The following is a 24,798-nucleotide window of genomic DNA, read 5'->3' on the forward strand; positions in this document are numbered from 1 at the left end:
TGCTTTTTGGCTTTCTGCCCCAAGTCCTGCTTCTGTGGCACTCACTATGAGGATGTTTTAATCCTGGCTGTCTTAGCTTGGAAGTAGGGTTCAGCCAAAACTACAGCCCGGCTTTCCAGCTGAGGTGGCCTCTTCCCCTGCACCCAGGCATTATGCTGTAAAGAAACGTCACAGCCTGGACCCCGTCAGGAGTTCCCTGGTGGCTCTCTCTGTATGGCTATGCCCCTGTGCCCTCGTCGGCTGTCACCTGCCCTGTCCTCCCCTAGCTATTCCTTGAGGCCCTCCTTGGTCTCTAGATTTTGGCTGCAGTTAAGTCTGTCGGCTTTAAATTCACAATCTGTCCAATGAGACAGGATTATGGAGTCCATCAAGTTCAGTCCCCCCGTGGAGTGGAATTTCCTGGAGGTCCAGGGGTTAGGACTCTGTGCTTTCACTGCCAAGTGCCTGGGTTCGATTCCTTGTTGGGGAACTAAGAATCCACAAGCTGTGCCCCGCCCCCCCACCCCACAATAGTCAGTTCCCTCCATGAAAGTACAAGGAAACTGAGATGTGGAGCCTGCTCCTATATGTCTCACCCAGTTACAGAAACCTTTCCTTCCCCCTCCTTTGCTGAAATAGAGAGAGACATGTTCGTAGTCATTTTTCTTTCCCCTGGGATGACTTGGAGTCAGGTCGTTTTACTTAGGTGGACCCATCAGCTGGGTAACTTACATAATTGCATTATTAGGAGGCATTTGTGCTATAAAATGTTTCTGGCTATTTTAGTTTTAGCTATACTTAAGAGAAAAGAAAATAAGTATTTTTTTCAGCTGTCTAGGAATTTGGGTACAAAATTGGAAAAACTAAGAATCTTTAGTAGTGGTCAAATAACTTGCTAGTTCAAATGGGACATTCACAGCAATATGGCAGACCATTTGGAAATAACTGAAAGGTTAGTAAGATGGCATTGGAGGGGCTAATTTAAGCTGAGAAAAGTTGGCACATCAAGGAGGGTTACCTGTACTGTTGGTGTGGGCTGGACCTGCTGCCTTTTTTTTTTTTTAAGAATTGGGGGGTATATTTTTGGGAATGCTGTTACTCCAGAACCTGCCAGCTAGAAATCTTCATGTCTCTGCATCAGGGGTATGTTGAAGGCCTCTTCCTACAAACTCTGGTTTCTCTTGGGAGCTGAGCCTCCAGCTCTGTGTTACACTGGGAAGGAAGTTGAACTTGATCACACCAAGGCTGAGAGTAGTCACGTGATCTCTCAAGGGCCCTGTAAGTTGGTCAGGGGCAGAATCTGTGGTCTCCAGCAGGAAAGTCTGGACGTGTTGGCTGGAGATTTTCTGTGACCTAGTGGAGTTTGGCCAGTTCCAAAAGCAGCTGAAGCAGATGTGGAGGGGCATCTGCGTTACAAATCTTTCTTCCAGTGTGCAAGGGGTTCAGAGCTCAGCAGAGGTTGGGAGGGCTTAGGGGTAGCGGGGTGTTTATATTTTTTCATTGTCACAGCAATGGAAAGATGCTACTGGCTTTTAGTGAGTGAGGGCTCAGGATAATAATCAAATAAGAAATACTACACATTTTGTGTCCAGTGAAGCTCTGCCCCAACCAAATGCTGTCAGGCTCCTCTCACCCCCACAGGAAGTACAGGGTTAAAGTCACTCAGGCCTGAGGCCTGGAAGGGAAGAGGTTATGGATAATCCGGGAATTGTCTTGTGCAGACCAGATGGTTCTAGTAATAGTCAGAGTGCAGACAGTAAGAATTTCCCAGGCGTTTAAAGAGTTTGTAAAAAGCAAAAGCAACAGTATTTTCTCAGTAATTCTAAGAAGAATGTTTTGTGGATAAAGGCTATGACTGAATAAAGATCTTATAGTTACATTTGCTTATAGAAATCCATATGTATGATGAACTGATTATAAGTATTTTTAGAAGTAAGAACAAAAGCTCCCGCTCTTAGTATCCTCTGATGATGAAAGTGAAGTGACAGAGGTGCCAGGACCAAAAGTTGGCTTTTCTGAAACCATCTTATTCCCGAGAAGCTAGGAAATGGAATATTAAGCCATGCTCCTTTAAAGAATAAGCGTTGTCTTTCAGATGAAAATTCCAGATATTGATCTCTTCCTGAAGTTAAGTCCCATGTCCCCCCATGGAAACGACAGACTGTATTAACTCATAACTCATATGCGCAAAACATAGCACCTTGAGCACAGGAGCCAGGTGTGTGTGTTTCTTGGGCACACAGCCATGGAATTGTTTCTGTCACTCCTCAGACCAGGCTCAAGCCAGGAAGTGGTAGTGGAGTGGGCATCCATTAACATCCATCAGTTCAAAGCAGAAATGAAAGTGATGCTGTTGGACTTCAGTGGACAAAAGAAACAATGATCTTGGATCCCAGAGGACCTTTTTATGAGGGAAGCTTTCTACTGTTTTTTTGCATCTCATTGATCTCTTCTCTCCTTGGGAAAGGGGATGAGAATGAGTCCAGAAGACAGTGTTCCCTTTGTGGTTTATTTGGTTGAAATGAGTCTGGAATTCCTGCCTCCCCACTAACAGCTCCCGCCGTCCCACCCTCTCCCCTATCCCTGGAGTGGCAGGAGGAATGGGATTGCTGTATGTCTCACCGAGTTCCCAAGTGCGTAGAACAGGGCCTGACACGGCACACCTTCAGTAAACATTTGCTAAGTGAATCCGTATAGATTATTCATGTACACTGTATATTTACACATAGAAATGTGCTTAAAATGATCCCCACCCCAGGAAAAAATAAATCTGTAAGCCAGATTTTACAACATTTTACCTCTCTAGGCAGGAGGAAAGGGGCAGGAAGAATTTTTTTAAATGACATTGATAGCTACTCTATACCGAATTTCTAAATAGAAAAACTTGTCTGTCCAAGGCTGATTATCACAGAAAATTGTGACCACCTTTGCTTTTCATGCCCTTGAGTTTTATCACCATTTCTGGCTGCTTTCATTGCTTTTGATCTCTTCTACGTGAGACTAGTCAAAAGGATGGGAAATATAAAAGTGAAATATGAAAAGTATGTTGGCATTTGAAGGAGGAGAGGCAAAAAACCAAAGTGAAAACCAAAATAACAGGACCAAAAGACAACTTTTTTTTTTAAGCTTCTGTTTGCATAAAATGGTCTAATGCAATCCACGGAAGAAGATATCGGTTGTCAAGTTGGTCAGCCAGTTTTGGAATAAAGTGGGATATTAAAATAGACAGCTTTTATTTACTCAGAACTGTAGGTTAGAGCGAGCCTCCTGGGAGTCCTGGCCAGGCAGCTCTGCCCACCTTCGACATGTTATGTGACATGTTAATATACTCAGCTGACCTTTCTGTTTTGTCTTAGCTTGACATCGACGACAAGATCAAGTTCCGATGCTCTGCAGGGCCGGTACACAGCTCCGGAGCTGGAAGTAAGTTCATTTCCTTTCCTTGGCCCTGCTTTATCTCAGAAGACCCATTTTCCAGGAAGGCCTTTTATGTCTTTACTTGCATCTTTAGTGGTCTGCATCCCATGGTCCCATTTTCTTTACTCAGGAAGGAACACGATTCCTGTACGGAGAAAGAAATGTCCTCAATATATTATAGGATTAAAATAAAAGCTGTTGATTTTTCTCCAACAAATTCAGCCTCTGGTGTGGCATCCGGCCACCCCACTCCCACCAGAGGCCTGGGTAGCTTGTCAGTCTGCTCTCTGCTTTTTTCCTTTGTCGTAACAGAATGTATGTGGGTTGTTTTAACTTCTGATCCCTTCCCCTAGTGTGTACCTGTCTGTGTTCTCCATACATGCCACGACTGTGAGGTCAGACAGCGGCTATTGGAAAGAGAAGGGGAGGGACACCCTGTCTGTGCGCACTGCTGGGCACTGTCTATATGTGAGCTTATTCCCTGCAGCAGCTCCAGCAGGTGGGCATTTCATGGGGTGAAGAATAGCAAACAGTGAACAGAGGCCTGTCGGTCAGCAGAATATCTTTTTCTGTCTGATGCAAAAGTCCTTTTCTGAGGCCCTTGGTGGAACAACCACTGAGGTCACAAAAAGTCTAATCAGATGGAAGCAGCCAGAAAAAGACTCCGCCCTGACTCCAGGAATGGAAACAAGAGGCATTTCCAGGGACGAATAGGACTTGCTATGTTCTAAGTACTGCATCTGTGATTTCATCTTCAAAGAAACCCAAGGAGGCTTTTATCTCCATTTTCCATCAGGGTGGGGGACAAACAGAAAAGTAAAGTCCTTTAAACTTGGGATTCGCCAGCATGTAAACCATGTAGTCATGCTCGAGTCGGTGCTGTGTTCCCAGCCACCGTTGCCCAAGATCCAGCTGCTGTCTGCCAGCTCTGCTGCTGACCCTGCCTGGCATCCGACCCCCGGCTGCTTTTCCCTGCATGGAGGAAGAGCCCTGGGATCTGTCCAGACACGGGCACTTTGCTCTGGGGATGGACCTCCCTCCACCTGACCTGGAAAGAGCGGACCGTTATGAGGGGTTGTCAGTCTGCCAGGAGCATTCACCAGTTCTTTCTGTCACTTGAAGGAGCAAACTGTACTGAGTCTGAATGGGTTGCTGCCTATTCTTCAGAAGAGAATGGCTCTAGAAGGCAGGCAGTCATGCTCACCACTGACTGGGTGACCCCTGCTGAGGCTGGGCCGCTCTGGCTTCAATATCCCTATTGTGTACAGAGTTAAAAGTGCAAAGAACAGCAAGTCTCCGCATTAGATTTAAGAGCATGTTTTTCTTCTCATTCCGAGGAAAGAGCCCCAGTGTTTCCCTCTGAACCGGAGCGCACACAGGATGGAAGTTGGTTTGCCAACTCCTTGCATCACGTTTCATAGGATAGACCTTTGAAAGAGAGAGTCAGTCATTGCTTGTGGCAACTTAAGCTTCAAAAGAACTGGGACCCCAGCATAACATGTCTTGGGCCCCCTGAATGAATTAAGGAATCTTAGACTATATCCCTTGATCCAAGATTCTGTCAAGACCAGTCCCTCTATGACAAGTTTCCTTGACACAGGAAGGAAAAAGGGCTTGGCTTTGAGGTGTATAAATGGGACAAAGGGCATGAATTCCCACATCCTTGCCCCCAGCTCTCTGTTCTTTATCATAAAACTATCAAGCCAAGAGGTATTGAGGACCCAGCACTTCCTAGACTGTTCTGGTATGTGTTGTGTTTCTTATTCTGTTTAGCAGAGTCTTTCTGGAATCAATGTAGTAATTTTTCATAAACGCAATTTTTAAAAAGGATTAAGTTTGTTATCTTGAGTAGGTCAGAAACGTGGTGCAACGTTTGGAAGGAGCCACCCCCTGCGTGGCCGTCCCTGGTACCCCTGCTTCCCTTAGGCCGCCAGTTCAGAGTCTGATTCTAGTAGCAATGTGGGTGGGCCTGCTGGCTCCAGATCCCTTAGTTGTCCCCTTTCTGAGTCTGTCGGCTCCACCATCAAGATATCACATGCTGCCTGTTGCCCCTTGTGAAGCACAGACCTGGGAGTTCCCATCCGCCCAAGTTCCTGTCCCTGCTCTGTCACTAAGGTTGTTTCGTGACTTAAGGCCAGGTCTTCAACCTGGCTGACCCCAGTTTCCTCACCTAAATGCAGGATAATGATCTCAGCCCCTGGCACCAAAGAAGATCGAGCGGAGCAGCAAGTAGAGCAGAGCGCCAGGAGGGAGCTCCCAGAGGGAGGGGGCCTTATCTCATTCACTTCATGTTCCAGGCCGAGTTTTCCAGAAGTGGCCACCGGGGCAGAGCCTGACGTGCAGGATATTTATTAGGGAGGCTTCCCCGGGTGGCTCAGAAGACTGTAAAGAATCTGCCTACAATGCAGGAGACCGGATTCAACCCATGGGTCAGGAAGATCCTCTGGAGAAGGGAATGGCAACCCACTCTAGTATTCTTGCCTGGAGAATCCCCTGGACAGAGGAGCCTGGCGGGTACAGTCCATGGGGGTCAGACATGACTGAGCAACTAACACTTTGACTTTTCAACACATGCGGAGGAGGGAAGGGAAGTTGAAGGGTACTGCAGGCTGGACAGAGCCACTGCTCACCCCACGGGTGCTCGGAGCAGATATGACCCATCAAAGCTGTCCCCCACGGGTTGTGGCTGCACCTTTACACCTCTGCTAGGAGCTCTTATCCTGCGTGGGTTGCCCAGGAAGGGCTTGCTTGAGGGTGGGGCGACTCCCAGCTAGGGCAGAACCTGGAGCTGCCACCCAGAGGCTTGCAGGGGTTGAGCAGGCACTAAAGGGGCACCCTGGAAGGGGCTCTGGGTGGCTCACCTCCATGTCCTCGTGTTTCCCATCTCACCAGCCCCCAGACCATCAGGGAAGAACACACACTTAGTAGAACCTTTTGAAGGGATGAAATGTGCAGTTCTGGATTTGGAGTGTAGTTCAGATGGGGAAAATTTGGCACGCAGATGGCCTTTAGTTCCTAACCGATGTGGAGATGGAAAAGCAGAAAGCAAGCCTCCTGACTTGGTTGGTTTTGCCCTCACAGGTAGCCCGGTGTTGCTTTTGCTTCGGCTCTGGAGGAGAGGGTAAGTGGACAACATTCCATCTGGGCCTCCGTGATCCCCTGCAGACCTGTACCACTCGTCTGTAGGCGTTTGGGATTTAGGCACAAATAGCTTGAGTGGTAAGAGGAATTCCTTTATTCCAGAGCTGGTTTATTGTTTATATACTTTACACATTCTTCCCAAAGGGTCTTTGGAATTTGTGTTGGTATTCTGGCAGATGAGGAAAAGTTGATATTTTTGGCTCATATTTATAAGTTAAATTACACAGTACATTTTTGAGGAGCAAGAAGTACATTTTTTTAAAGGAATGCAAATTTGGAAAATTTCTTTCATTCAGCTTCCTCTTCTTGAATTGGAACATTCCAGGGGCTTGAGAACTCTTTCTCTGCTGTCACTTTCTTCTGAGTTTATAAGAAGTTTTCTGTGTTTAAGAGCTCTCTTCTATTAAAATAAATGTGCCAGTAGATAACTCATCCTATTACAGAAGGTTCAGGGGTGAGGTGGGAGCTTGGGGCTTACGGCGTAGATGAGATCGCCTGAGGGTACAAATGGTGTTTGACAGCTTTCCTACTCAACAGCCTCTGGGTTGGAAATTAGCAAGTTTGGCTTTGCGAAAGTGGTAAGCATCCTCGTGTTCACTCACGGAGCTTGTGCTCACTTTGTGGTTCACAGACGCTGAAGAGAAGCGGAATATGAAAGAGGGCCCACGGGTCATTTATGATGAGAAGAAAAGCACCGTCTACAGCTATGCCTATTTCCACTTCATGTTCTTCTTGGCTTCCCTCTATGTGATGATGACCGTCACCAACTGGTTCAAGTGAGTGGCCCCTCGTCTTAGATGTTTCAGAAGTTAATTTTTTAAAACATCCTATTCTTGACAGCCTGAAAATCAGACCTCTTGAAGTTAATTAGCCTCTTCTCCAAGACCTGCCACACTCGTCTTCCCAGAAACAGTCCAAGTTCCTGACAGTCTTTTGGCATACTTTTAACCCTGGAAATTGGTGATGCTTACTGCAGCCTTAAGAAAATAGGAGGTTAATAGCATATGGACAGTCTATAGCACATAGTAACAGAAATGGAAAAAGAACTTAGAATTCTTAAGCAATCATCTGGCTTTTAGAAAAGAGATGATACTCTTTTTTTCTACTTTGTCTTTTTTTTTTCAATACTTTCATTACAAAAGTTTGAAACATCTCAAAAAAAAAAACCAACTAATATGTAAGTATGAAAAGTAGCATGGGCCCTCCACCCCAACTCCATAATCACTGCTAATCATATGATGTATTTCCTTTCATTTCTTTTCTGTGCATTTATAAGCCTATATACTTTTTTTAAACATAAATGTGATTACACATATTTTCTCCCTTGAGGGTTGGGTTTTGTTTGTTTGTTTGTTGTTTTTTTAACTTACATGATGAGTCTGACTTTCCCTGTTACTACATGAAGATTCTTTTCAGTTCCTTTTGTATCTTTCTTTGATCCAGAGTTTCTGTTGGATCATAATTTGGTGTACGTTAGGATATACCTAAGGTAGACATTAGAATAACTTAGGATAGATATTTGGGCTTCCCTGATAGCTCAGTTGGTAAAGAATCTGCCTGCAATGCAGGAGGCCCCAGTTCGATTCCTAGGTGAGGAAGATCCTCTGGAGAAGGGATACGCTACCCACTCCAGTATTATTGGGCTTCCCTTGTGGCTTAGCTGGTAAAGAATCTGCCTGCAGCGTGGGAGACCTGGGTTTGATCCCTGGGTTGGGAAGATCCCCTGGAGAAGGGAAAGGCTACCCACTCCAGTATTCTGGCCTGGAGAATTTATTTAGACTCATTGTGCAACAAACATATGAGTGGCTCCTCTGGGCCACACTGTTGTGGGTGGCAGGGCCTATACTCTAATGGGGAGGCAGGCAGTTCAGTTCAGTTCAGTTCAGTCACTCAGTCGTGTCTGACTCTTTGCGACCCCATGAATCTCAGCATGCCAGGCCTCCCTGTCCATCACCAACTCCCGGAGTTCACTCAGACTCATGTCCATCGAGTCAGTGATGCCATCCAGCCATCTCATCCTCTGTCGTCCCCTTCTCCTCCTGCCCTCAATCCCTCCCAGCATCAGAGTCTTTTCCAACAAGTCAACTCTTCGCATGAGGTGGCCAAAGTACTGGAGTTTCAGCTTCAGCATCATTCCCTCCAAAGAAATATCAGGGCTGATCTCCTTCAGAATGGACTGGTTGGATCTCCTTGCAGTGTGCCAGGGAATTCCTGGAACATTTTTGGCTTGGGAAGCTTAAAAAAGGTTGGAGGCAGAAAATAACAGATATCAAGGATGTGTTAAAACTGGAGCCCTCTCTCGCTCCTGGTAGGTGGGTATAGGCACTTTGGAAAATAGTCCCCTCAAAATGTTGAACACAGAGTTGTTATATGATCCCGCAGTCGTACTCCTAATTATATACTCAAGAGGAGAAAAAAACACGCCCACGCAAAAGCTTATACACAAATGTTCATGGCAGCATCGTTCATAACAGCTAAGTGGAAGCAACCAAATGTCCATCAGCTGACAAATGGATAAACAAAAGGTGCTATATCCACTCAATGGAATATTCCTCCACAACAGAAAGGAATAAAGTATTGTTACATACTACAGCATGGAGACACCCCAAAAGAGATATACTGAGAAAAGCCAGTCATAAGAGGCCACTTGATTCCATGCCCGGTGACATGTCCAGACCTGGCAAAGCCATACAGACAGAAAGTGGTTGCGTCATGCCGGGGCCAAGTGGAGGAGGAAATGGGAGGACAGCTAAAGGGCACAGGGTTCCTTTCTGCGGTGATGAGAATGCCCTAGGATTGACTGTGGTGGTGGTTACACAAGTCTATGAACGTAATAAAAGTCGTGAGCTCTAAGTGGGCGTGAATTATATTAGTTGAGTTGCTAGGGAAAGAAGAAAGGCTGGGGTGGGGTGGCGGTGGAATCAGGGAGGGACACACTGGGTGGGAAGAGCCCTTGTCACCACCTGTTCTCTTCCTGCTCTGACCACAGCTGGGTCTCTTGTTTCCACAGCTATGAAAGTGCCAACATTGAGACCTTCTTCAGCGGGAGCTGGTCCATCTTTTGGGTCAAGATGGCTTCCTGCTGGATATGTGTTCTCCTGTACCTGGGTACGCTCATTGCCCCCCTCTGTCGACCTTCTCCGCAGTACTCCGTGTGAGGATCTGAGCAATCTCCTTGGTTCTGCAGCAGAAAGTGATGCCCTTGAACAAATATCCCAGGAGTCAAGCAGTGACTGGTACTTTGTGACAAGCTGGCATTCCCCTGGCTGGCTTCACTGGGTCTGAAAAACCTTCAGGGGAAAAAAAAAAAAATCACTTGATTCGCTTTTTGTATTTCTGAAATTCAAAAAGAAGCTACCAGTTTGCCCCTAAAGAATTGAAAATTTCACCTAAGTTGATGCTGAGTGTTTATAGATTTTGTATGTGTTTTACCCCTAAATATTGGGATAGTGGTCAGGCTAGTATTTCCCTTCAGCGTGTTTTTACCAAAGCACAGTTTGGGGAATGACATCGTTTCACTGGGATAAAAGCTTACTTTGTGTGGCCTATTACCTATCCCTGAAAGAGACATGACAAAATCTGGAGCCCTTTGCCCCCAGTAGAAGGCAGACCCCTCAGAAGGCTCCACACCTCAGCCTGCAGAGCTCCTGCTCACCATCCTGGTGTCTATTGGCTCCAAGAGGAAGCATCTGCTTTTCATTCCACCCCTGTGCTATCTCCACCCTGCCCTGACACGTTTCCCTTTGAAGTTGTGATGCTGGGAATCACAGGCTTCACTCTGCCCTTGCCCTTCCCAGAGGTGCCCTCATCCCTTCGGGTTCAGCATCTACCTTACAATGTGAAAAAGCACAATTTGCCATCACCACCCATGTGATTCCCCCCCACCAGATTGTCACCGCCTGATCTGAGTTCCTGCCTTAGTGACTTGCTTTGTAACTCAGGTCAGGCGGTGATGGAGTAATTTGACCCTTATTCATGGTGTTGTTCACGTGATGATAGAACAATGCTCGTGTTGTTTTCTTTGCTATAGTTCTTGTTTGTGGGTTGATAGTCATGATACTTTAGGACCTTACTTGGGAAGTTGCTTCTTGACGGAAGCCTGCTGCACCCCTCTTTCCATTACTGAAGTCAACCAGTTTCTCTTCCACGCGAGGCCTTTGAAATTGTAAAAGCAAAAGGGCTTTTGTTTTCCAGCTCTGTAATGTGACCACACCGTTAATGTCCCTTATGATTTTAGGGGTAGATTTGCTAAGGTGAGAATCATAGGCAGCACCTCAAACAGGGCTGACCAGGTAAGGCCTCCAATTATACAAGTTGTAGAAGTGACCAGATATACTTAGAAAAAGAGGTGGGTGGGATGGGGAGTTATTTAATTAAGCCATGAGCAAAAGCCACAGAAATTTCCAAAGTACATACTCCTAAGGTGACACTTAAGAGAGATTTGACTCTAGGCAGCTGTGCAAGAAGATCTCCATTTTCAGTGTTGATGCTCTCATCCAGGGAGGAGTTTACACAGTGTAATGTCCACCGGAGACCCCAGTGGAAACACAGTGGGGACCCGCCTTTTAGTATTTCATGCAGGATGGAAAGAATCCTCTCGGCACGTCGGGTCCCCCGTAAGCTGGGCTCCAGGGTGCCAAATGCTGACCTGGGAAATTAGTCCCACCCTTCATTTCCACTCACTCCTTTGCCCTCCTCTCAAGCAAATGGGGGAGTTGGGTGGATGCAAGGGGCATCCAGTGGCTGAATTCCTCCAGAAACTTGCCTTAGTTACAGTGCTGGAGATTCACTTTTTAAAGGCACTCATTGTGTGTGTGGAGAGCCTTGTTTTGTACACTTGATCAAGTTCTTCCCCCCTCACCCCCGCCCAGATCAGGAGCTCTTCAAACTTGGTCCGGAGGTCTTCTGTAGGCACAAAATGAGAGGTTGCCGTGTGTGGCCCGCAGGGAAGCCTGTGGGGGTGGGAGCTCTGTGGTCAGACAGGTGGCGGCAGTGGGTGGTGTGTGTCACAGCACCCTGGCAGGGGGCACTGCAGTGGCTGGTGAGTGACAGGCTCTGGGTAAGCGAGACTGGCTTTACAGAGATCAAGAGGACAGGCAGGTCAAGAGCTGGGGTGGTTTTGTTGTGTTTTCTTCCTGCTAGGGTCTAGCATCCAACTCTGTGACTTTCGAGCTGGCCCTTCCCATGCAGAAACTAGCTCAAGGAGACACAGAGGAAAGGACATCGCCAGTGGCCAGGCTTCCTTCCTGAGCCCCTCTCCCCCACAGCCAACCCACATTTTCCAGCTGCTTAAGACTTGGTTGGTGCCTGATAATGTTCCTTTCTGAAGGTCAGTCTGACACAAGAGTTACAGTCACTCTGATTTTTATTCTCAACTGAACATTTAAGCAGTTTTATTTGAATGATCAAGAGAGATGTGGACGTTCTCTGAGGACTAAGGGTATATAAATAAGATGTTGACTTTAATGATATTAATTGTAGTAAACAGTACTCAGGTGATAAGTCAACATTCATGGGTTTAAAGAGTCTACGTTTTTGTGCTATTATGTTTTAAGAAACTGGAAACACAGTGCCAATTGCTTTGAGTTGCTGTTAAGGATGATGTTCATTTGATAAATTCACTGATAATCTTTTCAGAATAATAGACTTTGCTTCCTACAACTTTTTATACATGGTTTAAAAAGTGCATTCTCAGAAGCTGCTGGTCAGATTCCTTTAGCGATGAGAGCTGAAGATTTTTTAAAACTATGTGCCAGCTTCCTCGGTGCTGTTCGTCCAATGTGGAAATTTTTTCACTTCTCATTTTCATGAGTAGATACACATAAATAGAGGAAGGGATTCTTCTGGAAGTGTTGCTGTTTGTGTCTAGGTGTGTAACCTGACTGAAGACCAGAAACTTGCTCATCAGAGGCTTTTAGAAACCCTACTTGGTCCTTACTGGGTTGATTTTTTTTTTTTTTTAATGCTGGTTAGTTGGTTTCGTTTTTGTCCTCACAATTTCTTGGGAAATGGCTTGAAAGAACTGTTTGCCAGAAGTCCTTGGAGCTCTTTTGTAGACTAGATGGGCTGTGTGCATGTGGGCCAATGAAGGTTGGGGTCCCGGGGGCTTTGGGATTCTGGTGGCCAGCGAGGGCACTCCCACACCCCTTTGTTTATTTCCAGTTGCTCAGAGATGGCTTCACCATGGTTGACCTCTGTGCAGTGCTAATTCCCCCCACATTGTCTCTTTCTGCCTTTTTAAGATTATTTGCTTATTTATAATAATTTTGGCCAGAAATTTACTACCGTTGGTGCTTCCTGTTACCCTGCAAAGGGAATTCCAGAGCCTGTATGCATTTACGCTGCCTAGGTCTTTTTCTCCTTTGATTGCCTTTCTAAAGAGCATCTCATTTTGGTGTACATTCATGTCCTACTCGTCTTGAAAATGAAAGGGGGTTTTAGATATAACTAAGAAGGATGTGATCTTGGGCCGGGATCCCACATGTCCAGAGAGCACCCTGGGCTCTCCTTCATTGAGGATGGCGCCAATACCCCTGGGTTCATGATGTTCTCTGTAGGGTATTCTCCTTGATTTACTAAATCCCTCTGGCTTCGTTCTTAACTGTGTTTCCTGCCTTCCTTAATATATTTGTAAAGCCTCAGACATTTTAATCCAGTTTTGTATTTTAGGCAGAGATGTGCTAATATACTTGCTTAGCAGGATACAGGTCTTTTGAATTAATGCTAACCATTCTAAAGATTTCTCTCTCTTTTTTCCCTTCCTCAGTAAATCATTTACAGAAGTGTTCATTTTGAGAGGATGAAGTATTTGGCTTTTACCAAAGAGGTGTTCTTTTTTAAAAAGCAAAATCCTTTCAGCAAAAACTTAACTTGGGGAATGGTGGGTTAAGAATGCATTTGTCCACATCCACTTCTGTAGGTTAATCATGTTTATGTGAGTAAAATGTTGGAAAGAACTCTTTAAGGTAATCCTTTGTGGTGAAGGATCCTGGGAAATTCTCTCAGGTAAAGCAAGCTTGCAGCAGATGGGTAATATATGTCTTGAGAGCTATTTATAAGAAATTTAAGGATTGTTTTGTTTTCCTTTATTAAAGATTTAAGGTTATTTTACTTTGAAAAAAAAACTACAGAAGTTTTATAGTCATAACTTTGTTACTTTTTTTAAAAAACTTGTCTGAAATAATTAGATGTAGCCAAATTATGTGGTTATGTTTTGCTGTTAGAATTTGAAAATGTAGTATGTGTGGTAATCTACTGTTTGAAATTTATAATGGTCTCTGATATGTTTGAGTTTTGGTAACTTTTAAAACTAGTAATTTTTTTGTTTTAAGTCACAAAGGCACCTATGGATTTATAACTGGGGTTTTTTTGAGTGCTAATTTTTCTCTGAAGCAGCCGAAGTTGACCAGTCTTTTCCTAGGTAGAAAACTCAAAACTTGTTAACTCTGTACTTTAATAAAATTAAAAATAGAAAACTATGTGTTTTTTTTCTTCTTCTTGCTATTGGATATATTTATAAATAAAGTCCGCCAGGTACCACTTTCCAAAGATGTCTTCAAATGTTAATTTAATCTCAAATTTCAGAGTCTGTTCTGCTTCTAGAAGATACAAAGTAAAACCCAAGTTTTTTGCCTTCTTCCTTGCTGAAAGCCTCTAACAGCCTGCTTTCTTCTTCTTATTATTATTATTTTTAATTTACTTTTCTGTGAAGGGTCTTTGCTGTGGTGCTCAGAATCTTTAGTCATAGCATGCAGCCCTTAGTTGCTGGACCAAGGAACAAAGCTGGGCCTCCTGCACTGGAGCATGCTGTGTGACAATACTCATATTTTGGCAGAAGCCCTCTTATCTAACTAACTGAGATTAGGAGACACTTAAGAGTCTTAGAAATCTTCGGTTTGGCCAGAGGATTTGGCACTTCCTTAAATCTTTGAGATCTTAATAAGAGGCTTTATCTTGACCTTGAAGCTACATTTTTACTTGTGGCATCTTAGAAATGATAAGTAGTTAATAAAACAGTGTGGTTGGAAAGATATTTCATTGAGTGGGTTTCAGTGTGGTGTTCAATGAAATAAATTGTTCAATGTGATCCAAATCCTGCATGTATGAACTCTTAAAAAAAAAAAAATTCTGGCACTTGTTAAAACAGTAAGACTTAGGAATTTCCTGGTTGTCTAGTGGTTAGAACTCAGCATGTTCACTGTGTGGGAGCAGGTGGGGAGGTGGGGGGACTTGGGGAGTGAGGGCCGAGAAATCAACTCAATACAAGGATAAGTGGGGTTGACAGCCAACAAGCAGAGGGATGAGGTGGTTGGATTGTTGGATGGTATCACCAACTCATTAGACATGAGTGTGAGCAAGCTCCGGGAGACAGTGAAGGACAGGGAAGCCTGGCATGCTGCAGTCCATGGGGTTTCAAAGAGTTGGACACGACTGAGGGACTGAAAACAAGAAGAGCAGAGGGAGGGGATCCAGTAGATGGAAAATTACGAGGAGACCTCGGGTAGAGACATTCTTTCTCAAGGTAGACAGGCCAAGTGTAAGCAGACAGGGTAGGGGGCCCCCCGAGAAAGAACCAGGCATAACTTTAGCAACAGAAGCCATCTTAGGCCTGAGCTATTTTGTGATCTAAGCCTGGCCACAGTGCCTGCCCTTGCAGAGGGCTAGGTCTCAGTAGTAAATGATATTAAAGGAACAAAAGAAGGTAAGAACTAGTAACTACCAAGACAAGCAGATAACCTAACTTCATCAGAGACAACATGTCAGTTATAAAGACTCCCAGTTCTGTTTCAAAAGTCAGGAATAATCCAAAGCACGCTCTTGAGCTGTTTTGCAGAATTCAACTCCACAGGAGTCCTCAGCCATCAGATTAACTGGGACCTAAGATATGATGGGTTTCTCAGGTGGCACAGTGGTAAAGAATCTGCCTGCCAATGCAGGAGACACAGAAGAAGCACGTTTGCTCCCTGGGATGAGAAGATCCCCTGGAGTAGGAAATGGCCACCCACTCCAATATTCTTTGCCTGGAAAAGTCCGTGGACAAAGGAGCCTAGTGGGCTGCAATCCATGGGGTCTCAAAGAGTTGGACATGTCTGTAAACAGGATACACACAAGGGATGATGATTTTTTCTGATCCTCATGACTCCGATCAACTACAGCCTGGACTCTGTCAATTGTTGCCCCAATTCTATGCCATATTCTCCTCTGCTCACACCCCTTCGTGAATACACATGTCCCCTTAGCTTAAAACTTACCAAGTTTTTTTGTTCAGGGAGACACTGCTTTGGGAAAGATCCCCGGTGTTTTCCTTACTTGCTGCAAGTGATAATAAATCCTTCCTTCTCTCAGTCTTGGGCTTATTTGTATCTTTTGGCTGTGAAACCCACCAAGAGGCAAACCCAGTTCCTGGGTAATGAAAGGACTTTACACCAAAGATGGGGGGGATGAAGAACTTCAGATATCAAGGGTGGGGAGTCTTGCTGAGCCAAGGTTGTGCTGCCCTGGCAAGGACAGAATGGATGTGGAAGGCTAAGGTTGAGGTCTGGTCAAGAAGAGAGCTCAGAGGAGCCTGGTTTGGTCAAGGAGACGGACTTGGTCAGAACATGCACGTTGTGCTCGCGTGCTCAGAGAAAATGCACCCAAAGGGTATGCCTGTTGTTTTGTCCCCACCCTCCGTTTCCTTCATATTTGGGCAACTGTTTGCATGGTGGTAGCAGGAGCAGCTATTTTCTTTCCATATAATTGTCATAGCTACAGTTAGTTGATTCAGGATTCGACTTTTCATTTAAGTTGGGTGATCAGCCTCTCTGGAAGTTTGGACTTGAAGTGAGGAGTTGGGAAGCTTAAACGATGTTGTTAGTGTCTGGTTTAAGTGTTACGGACACAGGGAGAAAGGCAATTTGTGAAGATCTGGGATTAAAATGGATGTGCAGAGGGGCAAGTATGAAAGAGGGGAAGGGTGGGGCAGAGAGAATGGGCTTCTGGATTTTCAGGATGTTCTTAATGTTCCCCACTCGAATCCTGTTCTGGCGCCTCTGTTTGGAATAGCAACGAGAGCAATTGTTCATTGAGCACTTTATGTATGCCTTGTAAAATTCTCATAATGACCCTATGGAAATTACTGTTCTAACTTTCATTTTAAATTTGGGGGGAAAAGGCAAACTCTTCTTAAAATCCTTCCTGCAGTTTTTTCTTTTTTTTTCTTTTACAGAGGTGGCCAAATCTTAGCTCTTCCCGCCCATCTTTCCCATCTCCTTTTCTTTATCATTTTCCATCCCTCAAGGTTTTTCCCTTTTAGGTCAGTTTTTGCTTTTAATACACAGAACTTCCTCTTGGTTTCTGTGTTTGCATAGGTATATCAGTAAGGAATTGCCTCTGAGTTATAACAGAGTGAACCTCAGTGTCTTAAACACATGGGATTTTAGTTCAGCATCCCAAGGATGTCAGGCCAAAGGTTACTGTGAATTTCTGGCTCTTTTGTGAACTCCAGGGGTTACTTTGCAGATTTGTCTTATTTACACTCCAAGCAGAAGAGAAAAGTACATTGCATATTTTAGCACAGGAAGCATAAAGTTTTGAAATATCTTGTTATTGCCAGAAAACAGGAAGAATTTTGAAGACCCTCTGATGATAAGCTAAATTATGTCCAATAATAACTATTACCTAGAAATAAGTCTTGTAATCATTGTATGTTTATGTGTATTTTTTCTGCCTTTTAAGGGGAGAAAGTGAGTGAAAAGACTCGAGTTAGAATTATAATATTAATAAAAATTCAAAAGATACAGGTAATTAAAGTCAATGTTTAAATGCTTAAATTACTGTTTATAAGGTTAAACTTTTTAGGTTTCCTGTGTTTTAAATGTTTAGAAAGTTTTGTCTATGCTAATGTGAGTCATCTTTGTTGGATTTTTGAAAGGTTTGAGAAAATCAAATGTATTAAAATTAAATTGTACTTTGAAATTTCTAAGATTTTTTAAAAATATGATGAATGTTTTATCACATTTTTAAGCCAAAGTATTTATCATATTTATAAACCAAATGTATTTATCACATTGATAGGCCAAAGAGATGTTAATCAAAAACAAACATAAAATTAATCAATTTGCAAATAAAGTGACATGAGTTTAAAAGGTTTCAAATTTGTTTTTAAATATATATAATTTAATATATGAAATGGAAGTTGAAACATTTCAGTACATAAAAGTTGTCTCCAAACATAAGGAAAGTTTAGATTCTTTGGGTGTGTCAGTCACTATAGGCTAAGATATGCTGTGGTAACAAGCAAGTCTAAAAATCTCAGTGTTTACAATGACTAAAGTTCAGTTCTCACTCACAATGCATTTCAGTTATCGGATGTCTGCAGCTCTGCTCCAAGTTCTGATATAGCAGCCCCTATTTGGGACATTGCTGATGAAGGTGGCTGAATTTGCCGCTCCAAAATATGCTACTTTGGAAAAAGGCAATTGAGAATATATAAGAAAAGTTCTTTGCCCTTCCCTATTTGTCTGAAAACAGAACATAAATTTAGAAAAGCATCCCTCCTCCCCCCTCTACCGGGAGGGACAAGCATTAATCCCTGGAGACGACTTTGGACCCTTATCCATGGAGAAGACATTGACTTAAATCTGCATAATAAACCTTTCTCTAATTTGCCATGCTTTTCCTGGTCACCTTTTCATCCTTGGCTTTTCCTGGTCACCTCTTCATCCTTGGCTTGCCCTATACGTTTTCTTTGCCTTTAGCTAAAGATGGTATTTAAATCTGAGTTCTAAGCTACTTTTGAGAGTTACTAATTTTTCCTGTATATTTCCCATGTATACATGATGTATAAAATAAAGGGTAGCAAAACATTCTACCCCAAAATATGCCACTTGGATGTATCAATTATTTTGAGCTATAGCAAGTAAGGAGCAAAGCAGGGAGAGGCTTTCTCTGAATGCCCCTTGCCTGCTTATAGACAGATCCTCCAAAAGGGACTCAATAGTCATAGACCCTGTTGACTAAAAAGATGCATGATGTGAGTGTTTTGAGTTAAGTGTTTTGGGGGGCAAAATGAGGATTTCTGCCCAGGAAACAATACCTCAGATAGCGCTGAGAAACTGCTCCAGAAAAGTAGTGGGGCAAGTGAAGTGAAGTCAAAGTCGCTCAGTCGTGTCCAACTCTTTGCGACCCCATGGACTCTACAGTCCATGGACTTCTCCAGGGCAGAATACTGAAGTGGGTAGCCTTCCCCTTCTCCAGGGGATCTTCCCACTGCAGGGACTGAACTCGGGTCTCCCGCATTACCAGCTGAGCCACAAGGGAAGCCCAGCCCCTATATAGTTAAGAAGCATATCTGTGAAAAACTTCCAAGGTCAATATATGTGATTTTGGTGAACGAGGAAGCCACACAATCATAAACTTACCTTACAGAAGATTTTCTGCTAGTCACAAGGAGCTGATGTCACTATGAAGGGATTTAGTGCTTTTCTAGATTTGAGGATTGGGATCTTGAAATCAGTTCCTGAAAATATCTAACTATCCAAAGTCCTCTTCCACCAGTTTTCCTGGAGCACAAAGCGCCTCACTCTTCACCCTGAACTCCCTCGGGGAGTGTTGAAGGTCAGCAGCAGCACAGGGTTCAATCTCCAAAGAGGCAGATGGCAAGTGCCCTTGGCAAGTGCCCGTTTGTAGTTGACAGTCCCTTCCCCGGAGACTGTCATCAACCAAAGGAGAGGAGAAGTTGGCCCCACACCCAGATTTCAACATAAACCCCCATCTGTTCTTCTAAGGGTCCATTTATTTATCTTTCTTAAAAATCATTTACTCTTCCCTAAGATGCCTATGTTCCCTTTCTCCTTTCCCTATTAAGATGGTAGGCACGTGAATTGTAAGCCACTTTGGGGAGCCAGTTTTCCCTTGAGTATCTTTCATGTATATGTGAGGTATACATGTTAATAAATGTGTCTATTTTTCTTAATGTGTTATATTACAGAGGTCTCAGCTTAGAAGAATGGAGGGAGAGGTTTTTTTTTTTTTTTTGCCTCATATACATTGAGCTCAAGAAAGAACACTGGCAGAATCACTAAGTGACTCCCAAAGCTTCTTCCTTGAGGTGGTATACATCGCATTTGTTATCACTGCATTGATCAGAGCACATCTTATAGCCACCCTTGAGGTCAACAACGGGGGGGAAATATAATCTTGCCACAAGGAGAGGTGTCTCAAGTCACATAGTCAAGGCTGGTGCAAGGAGGCAGGCAATTGTTACCCTCCCCCAGAGTGGGGAAGCTGATATTTTGAACAATAATACAATCTACTATAATGGGGAATAAGATTTTTAAAAATTCTTACAATGTACTTTTTTCCCTTGTTATACATGAGGTCAATGTGTCTTAACTTACAGATGTGATCATTCCTGGGTATTGGAATTAGGGTGATTTTTAATTTTCTCCTTTGAAAACTTCTATAGTGAATATGTTTCTTTTGAGATTAAAATTTCAATTGAGAAATTTTTATTAAAAATTACTTTTGAATGTAAACAAAAAAAAAATTAAGGCAAAAATTTATTTCATAACCAGATTGTGTGTTAGTTGCTCAGTCGTGCCCGACTCTTTGCGACCCCATGGACTGAAATCCACCAGGTTCCTCTGTCCATGAGATTTTCCAGGCAAGGATACTGGAGTGGGTTGCCATTTCCTTCTCCAGGGGATCTTCCCAACCCAGGGATCAAACCCGGGTCTCCTGCACTGCAGGCAGATTCTTTACCGACTGAGCTACAAGGGAAGCCCATAACCAGATTAAAATTTATAAATTTTATTTGAACAAAAAAGGCAGTTATCCACATAACTAATCTGTTATGTTTAATACAGGAAGGGTGATATGTCCAAAACTTTTAATATCTCACAACATAGAAGGAAAAAATAAGTTGTATAGCTTGTGTTTTAAGTATCTCTCTATCCAATCTGTCAGCTTAGAGTATGGTTATGAAATGGAATGTGTTTGTTAAATAAATACCTCAGTACATGATGAATGTTGGTTAGTTGGCTAGGGAAAGCATAGTCTCATGATGACTTAGAGGCATTTTGTATTACAAGATACATTCTTTTATGGTTATCTGGCTGATGTCATGAAATTCTGACTTTTGCCACCAGGGAAGATGATATTTCTCCTTGGCAGGAAACTTAAATACTTAGTACAGTTTGGCTTTCATTATATGTTATCACAGTGAAACTTTCGTGCTTAATTGGCTCTCCTTTGCATCTGATTTTACAGTCGGTACTGGTCTTACTGATGAACTAGCTTTTTGTAATCCAAGTTGGATTTCTGCCTAATTGGTTGTTTCTGTCCCAATTCTACATAGTGATTGAGACAAAATCAGATTTTCAGTTCTCCCCCCTACCCCATCACTTTGGTTTTTCAGTATATTTAAATGAATTTTCATAATGATCATCCTAAAATGTTCTTCTCCTCTTCTTTGTCTCTTGGAGACAAGAAAGCTCGCAAGATCACTTTGATAGGTGACTGACTCATAAGCTTCTCCTTGCTCAGATATAATCTCTGAACTGAACAAGCTTTAGATGAGGCTTGCAAGAAGGCTCATGATTCAGCCTGTGATCCCACCAATAAACGGTGACAGAATCAATTTATTTATGTCTTTCTTCCATTCTTTCAAGTAATAACTTGATATCTCTATAGCTTCCTCCCACCACTCAACCCACAGCATGGCCTTTTTTGATCCATTTGGTAACATCTCTTGAATCAATTTGCTCTTCTCTATCTCCAGGCCTTTTTAGTTCACCTTAGAACCCCAAGATTAGTAAAATGAACTTGCCCAACTGGCTCTCTCAATTTTCAGATATGCCCAGTTCTTTACTAGCATCGGTGACCTTTCAAGAATGTAAATCTAGTAATCTAGGCCACTCCTGTGTAAGGAGCCCTAGGCTTCATCATATATTTATGGCTTTCAAGTCCCAGAAACCTGGCCTCTGCCCCCTCTCTCATCTACCTCCCAGGGCTCTCACCCTAATACTTCTCGTGTCAACTTTGCAATACTTTTCAGTCCTTTGGTACCCCTAAACGTCCCTCCTGGATCGTGAATTTGATCCTGCCGGGAGCATTCCTCCATCCTTCATTTCTACCAGCCTCCCTAAATTTCAAGCTTCCTTTCAGATACCTGTTCTTTAAGGACACACTTCTTAAAACAGCTCCCCCCTCAGCCCCACTCCTGTTCAGCTTTGGGTTATCGAATGAGCATAATACTTTTCACAGTATTGTAATTTTCCAGTTTTGTGGTGGCATCCTCTTCTCCGTGAGGGCAGAGATGATGAGTTTTTTCACCACGGTATACCTAGCACCTAGGATAATGCTAGGATGTGCAATTGCTGTTTGTTAAATGGATGGATGGATGTCTTCCCAGGGAAAATCAGTAACTAGACCATGCTGGTTAGTGATACTGGGAGGCACAGAGTCTAGCACCTCACAACTACCATCTCCCTGTGCCAGGAATGAAGGGAACCCCTTTCAGGTTGTCTGCCTCTGTCCATTTTTTGCAGACTGTCCCAGCCCTCCCTCCTCTTCAAAGGGTTATAGGGATGGACTCCTGGTCGCCGTGGTCATAACCAAGGCTGCCCACAGCCATCACCAACTGGGTTTGGGGTTGGCGACTATTGTAGGATGAATTATTTTATCCTAGAATATAGAATTGTAATAGTTGGTGAATTATTCTAAGATAGACCCTGTGTCCTTTCCTCTGGAGACTAGACAGAGATCAGGAGAAGAAAAAAGAAGGGGAAAGGGGAATTATCTCTGAAAATAACTCCCCCTTGTCTAGACAAGCACCATTTGACATAGGCCCTGTTCATGGCCATAGTTTCTGCCCTGCGGACCAGAAAACCAGAGATTTCTGTTGGGAACAAGATAAGGTAGAGAAAACTCTCCGAGATAAGAGGCAAGATCATGAGAGAGCTCTGGTAACTCTTCCAGACTCTGGTCTTAGGAACTTCACGTGGCCCAGATACTGTCTTGACTCTGAGTTTCCAAGAAACACTCCTGTAGCCTAATAAGAATTTTTCCTTTTATTATTGGTATTAGTGTGGATAACTTAACATTACTAAAAACAGGATGTCACTTTATGTCTTAGGGCCCTAAATCTACTTGAACAATGAGTACAGAAATGAAGGCTAGCTAAAGGAGAGCAAGCGAAAGCTCTCCCGATCTTGCAGGGGCATCAGCCACCATCACAGGTGCTTGGCAGACTCAAAGGCAGGCAGAGGAGTAGAAGAGCTTGATAGTGGAGGGTTATGTTCTGATTGGAAGCTGCTGCCATGAAGAAACTTGTTTTCAAGCTAACAGGCTAACTAGATGCAGGCATCCCTTGTGGTTGGTATGGGTGGAGATTTCGTTTTCTCTACTTAGTCCTAAATTGGAAGTGGGGGCAAAAATTAGGAAAGCTATCAGTTATTAATCAAATTCTGGCCATTTTGAGTCAATCACTACAAAGGTTGTTGTTTGGATTCCTGGGCTGGTTGCTTCATGTTGTGGGTCATAGTTCTTTTATTTTGTGTGTTTTTGGTTGTCGGTTGTTTTTTTTTTTTAACTGTACTGCGCAGCCTGTAGGATTTTAGTTGCCTGACCCGGGAGGGATTGAATCCAGGACCCCAACAGTGAAAGTGCCAAGTCCTAACTGGACTGCCAGGAAATTCCCCAGCATTCTGTTTCCATATATATAATCTGGCCATTGTCCATTTATTTCAGTATCTCATGATGATACTTGTATGTATCTGCCTCCTTTACTTTAAAAAAAGTAGTAAAAGAAACTTCTTCAGTTCATCTTGGTCGAGGGCATAATGTATGTGGAAACATGTTCTGCTTTGGGAAAGTGTTTTAGCATAAGAGACACAGAAATAAGTATATGCATCCGGGTGAGGGGTTCCAGGAGATGTGATCAGAAGAAGCCACCTTCCTGGAGAACAGTGGGAATTGCCAGATCCTCCACGTTCATCAGGCTTGGAAATCTGCCGGGAGATTAAAGTCAGCACAGTGGCTTTGGAATCACTTTGCCAAACTTTGTTTTCTTTGATAACGTTGCCACATCTAAGGCTTGGATTTGAGGGCTGGTGAAATGGGAAGTGGATCGTCTGCTCATATAGCTGCAACTAATACCCAGACTGTTCCATGTTCCCCTCAGATTCCAAATGGCACAGGGCTCCCTCATATACAGTGGAGACACGGAATGATGTCTCCACAAAAAGAATGCTTGGGTATCACCTAACCTGCTTTCTACCACCTCCTCGTAGAATTCTTTAAAAAAAAAAAAATCTAGGTGAGGAAACAGATTTAGAAAATGTATTGGTTTTCTGTGGCAGCTGTAACGAATTATCACAAACTTAGTGGTTTAAGCAACACAATTGAATTTGTTCACAGTTCTGGAGGTTGTAAGTCTGGGTGGGCTCAGTGAGGTTTTTTTTCTCAGGATATCACAGGGCCAGAAAGTAAGCATTGGCTAGCTGGAGCTCGTCTCTGCAACCCCTGGGAAGAATCTGCTTCCAAAGTCTTTCAAGTTATTGGCAGAAGTCAGTTCTGTGCGGCTGTAGGTCTTAGGTTCTGGTTTCCTCCCTGGCTGCTAGCCAGGGGCCACCCTCGGTCCCTTCTCAAATGGCCCTCCATCTCCGGAGCAGCAAGAGCATATGGAGCCTTCTCACACTCCAGCTTCTCTGATTCCCCCTTCTGAGCTTTAAAAGACTCACATGACTGGATCTGGTCCACCCAGATAATCTCCTCATGTTAAGGCCAATTGGCTTGGAGCTTTAGTTTTATCTGAAGAATTCCTTCACAGAAATCTGAAGATTAGTGTTTAATTGAATGAATAACCAGAGGACAGGACTCTCAGAGAGGCCATCTTAAGATTTGCTTACTACATGTTTTATATTACAAAAAAATTCTGAGCAGAGATAGACTCTTGAACCAATTCTAGGTAATGTGTAATTATTATGTAAAGGTGCAGAAAAAAGATGAACATTTTTCTGACCATCTATACATTCATTGTTAAAAAAAAAATTCCTGAAGGTATAGGGACTTCAGTCTCATTTGCAAAAAAAAAAAAAAAAAAAAAATTCCAAGGCAGATATTCTGATTGGTGGGTGGCCTTCCTCTACCCAGTGATTCAGAGACCCCCAGGTTCCATCCGTGTTGTAGCTCCCCACTTTCCTAGGGCCATCGCCTGCATCCAATTGGTGCAAGATGAAAGAACAGGAAGGACATGCATCTCCTCTTCAAGCCTTTGTC

General features: G+C 43.5%; 1 protein-coding gene across 1 annotated transcript in view; it reads left to right on the plus strand.

Annotated features, from left to right (window-relative positions):
* The window catches only part of SERINC5 (serine incorporator 5), a 107,703-nt gene extending 93,648 nt beyond the window's left edge, over positions 1 to 14,055 (plus strand). The window contains exons 9-12 of the mRNA XM_068963992.1: positions 3,336 to 3,402; positions 6,478 to 6,517; positions 7,169 to 7,313; positions 9,548 to 14,055. Of these exons, the coding sequence (XP_068820093.1) occupies positions 3,336 to 3,402; positions 6,478 to 6,517; positions 7,169 to 7,313; positions 9,548 to 9,695 (400 nt within the window). The 3' untranslated portion in view covers positions 9,696 to 14,055. The remainder of the gene's footprint in view (positions 1 to 3,335; positions 3,403 to 6,477; positions 6,518 to 7,168; positions 7,314 to 9,547) is intronic.
* The last annotated feature ends 10,743 nt before the right edge of the window (positions 14,056 to 24,798 follow it).

The sequence above is a fragment of the Capricornis sumatraensis genome, chromosome 2, assembly GCF_032405125.1.
Source record: "Capricornis sumatraensis isolate serow.1 chromosome 2, serow.2, whole genome shotgun sequence".
Lineage (NCBI taxonomy): Eukaryota > Metazoa > Chordata > Mammalia > Artiodactyla > Bovidae > Capricornis > Capricornis sumatraensis.